General features: G+C 30.9%; 2 protein-coding genes across 5 annotated transcripts in view; one reads left to right on the forward strand and one right to left on the reverse strand.

Moving 5' to 3' along the window:
• The window catches only part of LOC148233066 (glycine receptor subunit alpha-4-like), a 58,788-nt gene extending 48,368 nt beyond the window's left edge, over window positions 1-10,420 (forward strand). The window contains exons 4-11 of one of the 4 annotated variants that reach the window (XM_088189832.1): window positions 40-117; window positions 1,712-1,932; window positions 2,465-2,547; window positions 3,575-3,724; window positions 5,486-5,684; window positions 5,760-5,979; window positions 7,721-7,876; window positions 9,004-10,420. In XM_088189832.1, coding sequence (XP_088045958.1) covers window positions 40-117; window positions 1,712-1,932; window positions 2,465-2,547; window positions 3,575-3,724; window positions 5,486-5,684; window positions 5,760-5,979; window positions 7,721-7,876; window positions 9,004-9,231 — 1,335 coding nt within the window. In that variant the 3' untranslated portion in view covers window positions 9,232-10,420. The other 3 variants (XM_088189834.1, XM_088189836.1, XM_088189833.1) reach the window with 3 other exon arrangements.
• A 120-nt stretch (window positions 10,421-10,540) lies between these two features.
• On the reverse strand, window positions 10,541-13,705 carry LOC148233068 (mitochondrial inner membrane protease ATP23 homolog). Its single transcript, XM_088189780.1, has 5 exons — window positions 12,004-13,705; window positions 11,887-11,932; window positions 11,736-11,817; window positions 10,865-11,089; window positions 10,541-10,796 (listed from the first exon to the last, which is right to left on the reverse strand). The coding sequence occupies exons 1-5, from the start codon at window positions 12,188-12,190 to the stop codon at window positions 10,599-10,601; spliced, it is 738 nt and encodes a 245-aa protein (XP_088045906.1). The 5' UTR covers window positions 12,191-13,705; the 3' UTR covers window positions 10,541-10,598.
• Between the last annotated feature and the right edge of the window lie 24 nt (window positions 13,706-13,729).

Consider the following 13,729-nt stretch of genomic DNA (forward strand, 5'->3'; position numbering starts at 1 on the left):
TCTATGTTACGTTATGTTTTCTTTTTTATTTTAATTTAGGTTTCTACGCCAATACGAATATTTAGGACGGGTGGCTACGGTCGTGGTTTCGAAACCTGGCGCAGACCAATTTTCCACGTACGGCCCAATCCATTTTCACTACGCTGGTAGATCATATCTATCGTCTTCCATTAGAGAAAATCCTATCTATCTTTTGACTCGTCACATCCATTGACAATTTATGATTCCATAAACCAGCGTTTCCCAAATGGAGTTTGATAAAATTTAATCAAGGGTTGAAGTTACTTTTGATAGAGCAAATCCGGCAGTAGAATTAAAAACTTATTTGACATTTTATTATAGATTATTTACAACTAATACAGATCAATATCTATAATTGACAGATTTTTATTATTTGTCTGAGTATTGTTACACAAACGCTGTTACCAAAATAATATTGCTTATCTCTATAAACCGTACCAAATAATGGCGATAAGAGAAATTAACACACACAAAATGATTATTTACATACATAAGTGAGATTTCAGTAGTCGTTAGCACAATAAGTTTCGTTATGTTCAAAACTATGACTAAATTTCATTGGGAAACGCTGCCCTAAACACACAGCACCCAGCTAAGTGGTTTAGTGGTTAGGACGGATGACTCGGTATGCGCCGTGGTTTCGAATCCCCTCCTCCAAGCACTCCAATAAATATTTTCACATCCATCCATATACTGGTAGATCATATGCACAATTGAAGTATGTAGAATATTAAGAGCGAACTCAACAGGGTGGCATTGTTTTATTTAAAATCTTGAATTGAAATTGCACTATTCTAGGTGGGTTTTAAAAATCAACCAAAACTTTTATAATATTAAGGGCGAACTCAATATCCCTGCTACTCAGTAACCTGACATATTTCGGTAAATTAAACTAGTTAGTCTTTTTATTTACGTTTCTTAAATTGCCCAGCAGATTGTGGGTTAATATTGATATTCTAAAACATATTATATATATTGTATAATACATGCTTCTTTTGAGTTCGCCGTTAATATTTTCTACGCCGTAATTGATTCCATTTAAATAAATAAAAACTTTACCCTATCTATAATAGCATATTTCTTCTTGCATCCGCAGCGTGTCTTAGTTTATGATAATACCTCACAACTAATAAATAATTAATCAAAAATACAAATACAGTATAAAACCAATGCAATTTTGATAGCTAGTCGCAAGCAATAAAAAATAGTTTTTCTCTAAAGTATAATCAACTCTTTTATAATATTTATATTCTTACAATCGCATTATATAAATGCATATGAAGAAAATAAACATATTCCCACTAATTTATATTATTAAATCATATATCATAAAAATAATATGTATTAGTTTTTTAATATATTTGTTTAACAAAAACAATAGGTTCTCTTTTACATGCTCTCTTTTATAATATAATTCATACATATGCTCTGATAGGTTTAAGAATGTAATAATAGCCACCTATGACTCGTGACTTGTGAGTGGTCAATTTGCTATGAAGACAGAGTCGAAATATTTCATTCTAAGATTAACCAGAGTATATAAATATATACATATATTCCTTACACCCAGATTAGACCAAAACCACCCGTCCTAACCTCTCAACCACTCGGTTGAACCGCATAATCTAATTTTAAATATAATAAAAAATAAATACATATATTCACACACAGACATGAAAATCTGTCTTAGGAGATATCGCTCGATCTATTTCTGCAAGTATATTGGGAAGACCACCGAATGAAGGCCTTATCGGAGCTGCCGTTCGTTGAGCTCACTTGGGAGCAACGCCACCAATTCTGGATGCCCGATTTGTACATAAGACAATTGAGAGAAATGAAGGTGCTTTCACTATTCCAAGAAATGACATCTCTGCGACTGTACAAGAATAGCACGTTAGCAGTCAGCATAGGGTATTTATAATTTAACACCACTAAACGAAGCATCATTTATAAACTACACACAGCCAGCTTATTACTTGGTTCAATATAATTGCGGGTTAAAAATGAATCATCTTGGGTTAAATGAAAACCTTAATCGTTTTTTTTTAATAACCTATATGGCTTTCATTGTGAGCTTTCCGGCGCTATACTTCCATATACAAATATGGCTTTCGGTTTCGGTTGTTATGAATGAACCCAGATTCATCTCCAATATAAATTCTTACTAGGAAGCCATCTTACTTACTTACGTAGTCCACTATTACACTGATATGCATGATCATACTGAACATTTATTCGTTAACGTATTGATTGAGCCTTGCTCTACTTTAGTGCATGTTGCATTTGCGGCGGCCATTTTAAGCCTAATTTGTACGGCAATTGAGCAGTTGTTTGAATTTATATCGCACTTTTAAGGTTTTCATTTAATATAAATATGCCAATGTTGATGCAGTATCGTTTAAAAGTATATATGTAAAAATTAATGTTTCATTTTATTTTTCAGTGCAACAGTGATAATAAAATGTGACATGGACTTTGTTTTGTATCCATTGGATGTCCAAAACTGTGCCGTGGACTTCAGTAGTTGTAAGTTATTCACAGAGTGGCCAAAACAACCGTACAGATTTTTAAATGCTAATATATTACGAACCACTAATACCATTTCAAAAAATATTCCATTAAATTATATGCATCTTAGCCCCTGTTATAATGAGTTATAACAGGGTAAACACAATCAACAAGTACTATGTAAGTACTGAGACACTAGACTGAAAACAAACTGTAAATCAATTACTTATTTTAGCTTTAATTAATAGTTACAGCTAAAATAAAAATCAATAGATATCACAATGTACGGTCTATCTCAATTATATTTTAAATATATATCACAATCAGAATTATTAATATATAATTATCATTAATTCCTAACTTGGTCGAAAAGCACTCGGATATTAGTCACCGACTTATACCACTGATCTATCGTGCTGGTATATAATATGTATATAAATATATGCATCTAAAAGATAATATGAATTAACCTTCTTAATATAAAAATATTTTTTTTAGAAGCACTTGAGTTTACATAGAAATGTTTATATGATCAAATATTTATTTATTACAAAGTACTGAAGACTTGTTCTTCTATACTTTTATATTCGCGAATGCTCTTTATTTTCCAAATTAAAGTATTTTGCTTCGTATCACGCTCGTGCATTACGTTCTAGCACACTGTTCTTTAACTGATCACATCTTTCTCAAATCAAAATACTGGATCTTTAGCAAGAGCAATTCAACTTCGAAACGAAATATTTGCAGAGGTTTACATCTTTCATATTTTGTATAGGAAGTTGGAGCTTTTAATAGCATTTTTCTTGCGCCATTAGTTCACCTTTTATTACTTTTTTAACGAGTTTGAAATGTGTGTTACTTTTTAAAATCCTTTTAAATATTTTTGTAGCTTTTACATCGATAAAGATAGCTTGTATTGTGTTTTTATATAAAATTTACAAAAGTTCATATATGAGATGCATTTGAAAATCTGTTAAAAACAATTTTGAGCACCCTGAATGATATAATTTTTTTATTGAATAAACATATTTTTCTCAAACCTTAGATAAGTATACAATGCAAGACATGACATTCCGGTGGAAAGGAGACGATCCTGTCAGTTTTCCAAGCGACTTTGGTGATGGATACCGTCTCCCAAAATACGTTGTATCATTCACGATAGATCACGAGCTACACAACATATTCTACGGAGAAGGTGATTTTTCTGTATTAATTGTTAGCAGATATCTATTTTATATTCAATGGATAAAATCATATTATCTTTGTTTCTTTCTAATTTGTTCTATATATGCATAACAAATAAATTTAGAAATATCCTCCTGGTTAGATATTTAATATATATTCGGGAAATAATATGTAGTACACCCTTTTGAGTCCAAAAAAAATTATTGCATTGTACTATTTTTTAACCAGAAATATAATATAATTTTATTCATATATACAATTTAGCACACTGATTTATGTCAATTTTTTAGATAACGATTTAGACATGTCTGCAAATTTCATCGTTTTCAAACACTTTTGCTTCAATAAACTATTTCTTTAATTGATTTTAAATGAATAAGAGAGGACCCAAAAGTAACGAGACTTTGCTTGTGGAGAGAAGGGACGTTATGCGAACGAGTTTTAGTAGTAGAATGTTGTACAGAGAGCCAGTATGAGTCAGTATTCGACGTTTTGGTGACGTGAGAGTATCCATTCGTGTGTAGCATTGATTTTACCAAAACGACTTTTTTCCACGTGAGATGGCTGACGCTCAAGACCAATGCGCGGCGGTAAAATTTTATTTTCTGTTGGGGAAAACAAGCGCGAAAGCTCTTGAATTGCTTTAAATAGCTTACAATGATGACGCTTAAAGCTCGGCTCTACGACTGGCTTTCGCAGCTTAAAAGATTGAAAACCAACCTCGTTCCGGGCGCCCCTAAACTTCAAGAACTGACGACAACGTTGAAATAATCAACACCCTCGTCCGTAAAAATCGTCCCTTTTAGGAAGAAAAAGGCGGATTTTTTGTGCACATGGGGATTGGTTCTTCCACCATGACAACGCACCGGCTCACACCGCGTTATCTGTAGGGCAATTTTTGAGCAAAACCGAAATGATACCGATTATTCACTCGCCCTACTCACCTGTGACTTATTTTTATTCCCTAGACTCAAAAGTGACATGAAAAGAAAATGTTTTGGGAATATGGAAGAGGTAAAACAAAAATCGCTATAGGGGTTAATAGACATTTTTGAACAATGGAAAAACGTTTGGAAAAGTGCATATTGGTCAATGGAGAGCACTTTGAAGGTGATCAAAATTTGGCGTGAAAATATTGAAAAATAAATATGTTAAAAAGAAAGTCTCGTTATTTTTGGGTCCCTCCTCGTGCATAGTTTATTTTAAACTAATTTAAAACAGCAGTTTAGTCTCAAAAAACTAATCACTATTAAAACTATTCTAGTGAAAAACTAATCGCACATTATTTCTGCTAGCAATTTGTTTATAACATTTTTTTATTTTTACGGTCAACTGTGACAGTATATATGCATGATTTTACTGGGAAAATTGTTTTCAATTTTTGTCACAAAGTTTATAAATGAATTAAATTCAATATTTCAGTAACTTTAATTAAGATAATAAACTCATTTTTGAACTGATAAACATTATGATTTAAAATTAAAAAACATTTATTGAATCCAATACGTCCCTCAAGGCTTAATTTTAGGACCCTTGCTGATTGTGATTTTCTAACTAAGCTACATAGGGACGATATTAGAGTTTTATTATTTTATCAATGCAGTATCATCAGAAGACCCCCAAAATGATGAAAAACTATGAATTAAACCACAAATAATAAATGGACAGTTTATAAAATGAGACTAATTAAACCAATTGTACAAATAAATTTAGTGCCTCTATATTATCCATAACTTGTTAATGTTTAATTAAAATGTTTATAATTTAACAGGAAATCATTCTACGGCGCGTTTAATGATAACAATGTCCAGAGAGCTGCGAAGTTACCTATTAGAGTGTTACTTACCGTCCACTTTGTTCGTCGTCATGTCGTGGGGAGGTTTTTGCGTAATACCAGAGATAGTCCCCGGTCGGATGGTGCTATTAGTCACTACGTTGCTATCATTAGTTACCATGATCGATACAGTGAGGCACGTATTATAATATTTTTATTATACATCTTACAGTGTATTAACATGAATGTCCTTTATAAACTATGCTCACAGAAACAACTCACCGAAAGCATTGGAATTGAAATGCATTGAAGTGTGGCTCATATCGTGCACGCTCTTCGTCTTCTTGGCTCTGATAGAGTATTTTATAGTCTTATTCGGAATAAGATACGACAAACATTGGAGACATAAAAACATTGACGACAAACCAAATGATATTCCACCACCACCGCTGCCGTTGCCGCCTCCGACAGTTCTAGTGAATCACTCACAGGTAATGAATAAATCGTTATATTTAATTAAAAAAATAAATGAGGGGCATAAAAACAAAGGCAGCATTTACGTTTGATGAAAACTATATTCATATCCGAATAAATCGACTGATTAATATCTTTACACTAAGACTAATACTGCGATATTATTCCTCAGTCTTTACATGGGTTATAGAAAGTTGAGATGGTCAGTTAAGCAATCTTTCAGATGTTTTGATAATACTGTACAATAATTTGGTTCTTTTTTGTCCCAATGATAAAAAAAAACTAATTTTATTTCAATTATATTGATCGTTTTTTAAGTCTATTTTATTTTTTACAATATAAAGTAGGAATTATACTGTTGAGCACTTTTGCTTTGACAAAATACTGAAAAAGAAAACAATTACATATTACTGTATATGTACACCAGCATGAAGATCAATGGTATTAGTCGATGACTAATACTTGAAAGCTCAGGATTAGAATCCCATATGGATCCAAGTGATGTTTTCATTCTATTGTTTCTACAAGAAGTTTAGAAGATCAGAATTAGTGATTATTATATAATTATAATAACGATCTATCATCACAGATTAGGTTAATTTATATTACTAGATTTTTCTATGATGAATCATTAAAAAATAAAATCGAGCTATATAGTATATAGTTCAAAAATAGTCAAGCAAAGGTGTCAAAAAAATAATGCTACAACTGAAATTAGCATGTAATTTTAAATATCAATCTAGTTATATTATCTTTATGGCAAAAAACTTGTTGAGCAGTTCAATTAAATGCACTTTAATGTGTTCATTTGATTTGACTATTTTTCTTCTGAATAAACTTGGATCGTACAAGCAGTACAAGTTATATAAGAATTAACCATATTCATTTTCTTTCTCCGTTTTATTCCTTTTGGTTTATTTGTTTGAATTTGAAACAATATATCATGTTCTAGAATATCGTAGGCTAAAGTTAAAATCCTCAGTTATTTTTATGATATTTTTTTTATTTTACATGTTTAATACTCTCTATGCGCTATTTAATCTATACAAACTCTTACTTACTCCCTATAAACTCCATTAAATATTTTTTGATATCATATATGCATACTTAGCTCAATTTTAAATCTTCATCTGTGAGATTAGTAAAGCTAGAAAAACCTATTTTGTAATGATCGATTGGAATTAACAGTATAATAATTACTAATTCTGGTCTCCATGACACGACATAAATTGAAAAACATTTGGGTTCATGTGGGATTCAATCCCGAGTTATTAATTACAGAAGACAAAAAACTTTTCATTTTTCATCTTCCAGAGAGACCTCAATTTTTATATTTTACTTTCAATTAGAAACAGCTGTTCACATTTATCAAAAACAAAAATGCTACTATTAAGCGAAACGTCCAAATTAACAAAATATCCCTCAAACCCAATTTCAATCAGTATATCTACACATAACGGAATATTTTCATAATGCATCACTCTTTTCGAGTTCTGTTAAATGTAATTTTTTTGTGAAATGCTGCTTTTATTTTGTGTACCCCTCATTATATATTATATACATTTATCAACAACACAATACTTACCGCATTGCCTTATATATGACAAACAGACAAATTTACAAGCACATGCATGAAGACCCAAAAGCTTTCTCATGACGCCTGTATAACACCTCGCACTACAATGATCAGACGTGATACTATGACTTCACGAAGTCATTTCCCTCATTGATATACTGTAGCTGTGTAAAACTTGACAGGGCGTGATCCAAGGGACGGCCGAGTTGTCGCCTCTGGTTCACAGGGGGCAAAACGGCAACCGGATCGAAAATATAAAAACGTTCGGTCACAGGCGGATAGGACCGGAGGACGCCACTCACAAAGAGTTGACACCGCCGATACCACCGAGACGTCCGGTACGTACGAATCATACCAATTTCAGAGCATAACCATTATCATGTATATTTTTTTGCAAATATGCTAATATGCATTATATCAACACTATCTATGAATATCACTTTTATTTAATTTTAAAATATGCTTTCATTAGAATAGTAGATTCAAATATATATATTATCTAAGCTATGAAAATATAAATAAAAAATCATGTGTTTGCCGTAATACCGATAAAACAAAGGGGAGGAGTTCAACACCTAATATTTCTACAATTTCTCGGCTCTTTTGGCAGATCCAAATAATATGAAATGGAACGAATCTTTGTTTTTGTCAATTAGAAAAATTGCCTCTAAAAATTGGAGATAGCATATTTTTTTCTTTCGCTTATAGTTTGGGATGGCCGATGCGATTCTAAGCAAAGTCAAGGTACATAAATTAGTTTTATGACTATTTTAACAGGTCTTGTATAACTAAATTCAATGCGATGATTATGTGTGGTCCAGACATATATAAATATTGTAAACTAGACAAACAAGCAATCTTTTGAAGAGAATAATCCTTATTAAAAAAGAGCTCTCTTCTAATAAAATATTATTAATGAAACAGTACAAAGTTTAATAGACTAATAATATATGTCAATACATCTAAGTTTGTTGTATAGTTATAATCGAGATGAGTTTTGTAAATGTTAATTAGACACTGTCTATAAATATTATATATAACAATCTAAAGTTATATAATATAACAATCACCCAAGGATCTAAATTGGGTGATTGTTATATTATATAACAATCACCCAATTTAGATCCTTACCGATATATTTCTGCAAACAAAAATGTATGTACGTAAATGAATTATTTAATTTAACTTTTTACAAAATAAATTGATTACTATATTTAATGTATCATAAGATTAGGGGCAATTGTATGTACAGTAGATATCTGTCAAAAATTATTGTCGTATTATTTTAACAATAATTATTTATAATATATAACACCATATTGTAATAGCATACTTTTTTTGATAGTAGTTCTAATTTTAAATTATACAAATAAAAAATTAAATATGTAATTTTCTTAAGAACTGTATTTTTTTATAAACAACTGTCTCTATAATTTGAAATTATCATGTATCATTTCATTTAAAGGTGGAGGCGAACGTCGAATCGTCCGAAGCTGTGAGAGAAGCTGGCCGAGAGGCTGTCAGAGGTGCTCGATTCAGGGCAGTCGCCGAGCAGGCTGTTTTATACTGCGGTTCCCAAAGGGGAATGATGGACCAAGTGTCTTTGGTGTTGTTCCCGATTTGCTTTCTGCTCTTTACCACCGTTTATTGGATAATCTACCTTAACGCATCCCAAAAGCAAATGTACAAATGACCCGCAGACAACATCGTTGAGGACACCTTTTTCCTCAACTGAAGCGAAAAATGCAATAAATCGTCACTTCTGCATTTTAAACTAAAGACACGTGCTTTACAAAGTATACATTATATTTAATATAATCGAGCAAAAATTTTTGAGATTTTTTTCTCTTCTAGTCGATATAGTCAACGAATATTAAATAAGACTTGTACAATATAAACTATACGAATTTATTTAAATTTAAATCCAATTTCAAACTCTAAAAAGCAGAGTGGCGCATTTACAAGTAGCCCTGTATTAATAATAATTTATTTACTTTTTTAAAAACATGCAAATTGCACAAAAAATCTCATATAATATATTTGCAACAAAAAAATACAAATTGAGTTTCGAAGATTTTAAAAAATGTTATTGGATTAAAACAGATTTAATGTAAAAAAAATAAACGTTATTTTACTTAATCATAAATTAATGAAGAAAAATATTAATTTATAAAAAAGTTATTAAAATTAAAAAATAATGTTATTTGTTTTACATTTCATTAAAAATTAAAACAATATTTTATACATCATAAAATTGAAACTCAATTACTCGATTATTTACTTTCATATTATAATACTGGTATTAGTTACTTTTAAATGCATCACTCTATAATTAAACATGTGCCTTGAATTAAAAATAAATATTTACATACATAATCACTATTTAATAATAATAAAAATAAAATATAAAAACTTATTCCTTCCATTGTTCTTTACTTCTAAATCATAGTATTGATAATGGTGTTTAAGCGGAGAAACGAAGTATGTACAATAATGGTTGTGAAACGGTGAAATTATATGTGAAAAAAAACAGATTGTTTTGCCAAAAGTGCCAAAATTGACGAAGAATCAATTTAGAAATATTTACGAGAAATAGTCACGCAAGTGCTTCTTCACAGATGTAATATCATAATTTTTAATGTATCATAAAAATATAAATTTATATCGGTGGCGTAACTAAGAATTAGCTAATCGAGCTTTTTATAAATTGTTTTAATTTGTCAAAGCCTTAGTTACGTCGCAGCGATGACGAGCTTCAACTAGAGTAATACATCATGATGTAAACGACGTTATGTATACACATAGAAAAATTTATTTATCACATATTATTATATTATATATTAATTTAATATTGAATATAAAAAAATATATTATGTATAAGAATCAAAAATGTTGTTTTATTTAATATAAAAATATATAGCTTTATAAAATAGTATCTAAAGATTCTCTTTGACTCAAATTAACTCTATTGGAAAAAGTAGTGTTATGATGAAAAAATAAAATTTTATTATTTTTTTATTGAACTATTTAAACTATATAACATTTAATAAAAAATAACATCTATAAATCGTATCCATATAAATATCCTTCAACGTAAGCCTTCTCCATATCTCTGGAATTGCGTCTCACTCTCCTTCCGATTGGTTCTAAATCAGCATAACACTTGGGAAAAACTTTATTGACAACAGCGACTGCCTCTTCCAATTCAATCTGTCTTACGGACAGAACGGAATAAATAGCTTTAGTTTTCACGCATTGCTAAAATAACATTGCCGATAAGAATTATTTAACAAAAAAATTATTATTATTCGAATGAGATAACAAACCTGATGTTGCTTCTTGATATTTATAATACTAGCATCCCCTTGTGTCATTGCGCTCGTGATTGAGCAATGTGTTAAATTTGCAGCCCTTATTTCGGTACAGGCTAAATGCTCCATGTTTTTAAAGTTTAAATTCTTTCGGCAAAAGTCAAACATGTGTATCATTTCATGCACTAGAACTCCTCCTACTAAGCCTTTAGATGTTGCCATATTTTGACACACTACGATCTATAAATGAGAATAGAAAGATATAATTATTATAGCTCATTTTGAAACATTGATAGAACACAATCTTGATTTTTATTAAAAGTGTAATAAAACACATTCAATAAAAAGATATACCTTTAATGGAGATCCTACATACATCCTTTTTACAAAGTTATTTAAACAAAGAAATAAGCCATCGAGAGAAATCATCACATAAGAACATCCAAGAACCAAACGCAAACAATGACTACCACAGTCTTATGAAAACCATTAACATTATTTGTGAACATTAAACAGTATTGTAGTTATACAATATATTTCGCTCATAAAAAAACAAATCTTACTGAACAAGTTTTTATGGAGTGAGTGCCCAATCCAAAAATTGACAATTAAACGATATTAAAGCAGGAAGGCGTGACATTCATGATATAGAAATAAGTATGTGGGGCCTGTTTATATTTATATATAGATTTTTATTATGGACAAAACTTGGCGGCACTCTAGTAGCACAAGGCGGGACGGTTTTTTCTCTCGAGTGGCAAGCCTGGTGGGTAGGTTATTTATTTTTGTTAAGGATTTTCACAAATTTTATGAAGTATATATATAAGATTTTAGGCATTAAGTACTGTTATAAAGGTTTAAAAAAATTGATTTTCGTAATTCATACCTGATTATATTCAGGGTCGTAACCGCCGCTGACGGATGGATCGCACACTTCGCATGTTATATGCCGTCTTATATCGATTTCACTACGGCAGCATCAACAACATAATTTAGTTTACAAAATACCAAATAACAATAACCAAATTGAAACTCACCATCCCGACTTTTTCAAAGCCCCCATCATTAATTTCACAAGCGGATCTGATTATATAAGACAGAAGTTGTTTATTTTATTATGAATGTTATAGTAGATTTGAAAAAACTCAACTCACTATCTTGGACACATCCATATATGTTCTTTTCGCATTTTTGTCTGTGTATTTCTTCCTTTCCTTGTGTCATTGTCAGTAATCCCGATAATGTCTTTTTAAACGTTCCTCTCCGCTCTGGATATAAGTCGTAGCCCCATGCTTCTGGTTTAGTTTTACTTTTTTCCGAATTTTCTGTAGTCTCCGTCATGATCGTCTATCATAAATGAACTTTAACCAAAACCGGAACTGACAGATGTAAATTTAAGGTTATTGTCTTAAATGTTCGATAGTTTTTAATATTCAATCATAAGCCGATAAATACTGACCATAAATATTTATTTCACTAAATGTGAAAGTCTTTTATAATGCATAAAAAAATAATTACATTATAATATATTTTGAGTTAAAATGCATTTAAATAAAATTTATTGCAATACAAAATCCCCTTTTAGTAAGTGGCTTTCGCACAATACTGTAGGTGTACACATATATGATCATTTATTTTTAAGACGTGATCTAGACTGAAAAATGTAAAAATTGTTTAATATACATGTTTATAGAGAGGTAATTTCAGTTTTTCCATGGAGAGGGGGACAAAAGTTGGCCAATCAGTGGTCGTTTTTTTAATATTTCGATTTCATTAAGATTTTTAGTATTCCATTAAATGACATGCATTTTTCTGGCCAACCTCAGGGAGGGCAAATTCCCCAACCATCCCCCTCCCAAATGATGTCCCTGTTTAGAAACCACGTCATTACCACTTCTCAGAAGTCAAAAATTCACGCTAAAAGCAATAAAATCGTGCCGTCGCCGTCGTAGTGGGAACGCTCGTTTATAATAAGACTTTTTATAATAATAATACGACTTACAATAAGTGAGAATCGAATAAGGCATGTCTAAACCGAATTTTGGCCAACAGGAGAGCAAAAATAACAATTATCCCTTTTCAGAAGACAAGAATTCACCGCAAAAGCAATGAAATCGAACGCTCAGTAACGAATGTTCCCACTGCGATAACGCCGACACGATTTTATTGCTTTTAGCGTGAATTTTTGACTTCTGAGAAGTGGTAATTGTTTTTGCGCCATCTTATTGACCAAAATTCGATTTGAATATATGTGCTTTAACCGATACTCTCATATCAGAAGTCGTAGTAATGTCGGTAAGGATATTTAAAAAAGAACATAATATCCAAGTGTAGTACAAACTATGGAGCAGATGCAACTACTCTAGTTACTGCACCACTGTAAACAATGATATATCGTTGTCCGTAATAACATCAACGTTGACGTTGTGACGTCATGATTCTCAACAAAGTAAATTTAGTTTGGAACTTATTGTAACATTAATGTTGCATATTTTGTAACTAAGATAAGAATTTTAAATTAGCAGGGTGCAACGCTCAAAACACTACCGGTTTTATACCCCAACTGCGTGACACAATGTGGGGTGTATGTGCATGCCCGCTTATATTGAGACCACGGAATTTGCGCGTTTCTGAATTTATTTTGTTCAAACCAAAACCTAACTTAAACAAATTATAGGTTTTGGTTTAAACATAATAAATTCAGAAACGAATAAAATAATAAAGCGTATAAAAATGTCAAATATATACACGCGGTAGTGTCACACACATCATGGTAGTGTGTAGTCTATAAATGAAATATCAATATTTTAATAATAAAATAGTTTTTCAACGGTTACCTTTTATTTTATTTTCAAGAAATTCGCTGTTAAATTATTTAAA

Source organism: Plectrocnemia conspersa, unplaced genomic scaffold (assembly GCF_051122295.1).
Source record: "Plectrocnemia conspersa isolate PC_06_02 unplaced genomic scaffold, ASM5112229v1 ptg000008l, whole genome shotgun sequence".
In the NCBI taxonomy this organism is placed as follows: domain Eukaryota; kingdom Metazoa; phylum Arthropoda; class Insecta; order Trichoptera; family Polycentropodidae; genus Plectrocnemia; species Plectrocnemia conspersa.

Bases quoted from the DNA above. Each gene is read 5' to 3' on its own strand.
- LOC148233068 (XM_088189780.1), bottom strand. From the start codon at position 12,190: ATGACGGAGACTACAGAAAATTCGGAAAAAAGTAAAACTAAACCAGAA. The intron at 11,818-11,886 runs GTGAGTTTCAAT...ATGCTGCCGTAG, and splicing joins GCTTTGAAAAAGTCGGGATG to TGAAATCGATATAAGACGGC. The intron at 11,090-11,735 runs GTATGAATTACG...TCTCATTTATAG, and splicing joins ACGACCCTGAATATAATCAG to ATCGTAGTGTGTCAAAATAT.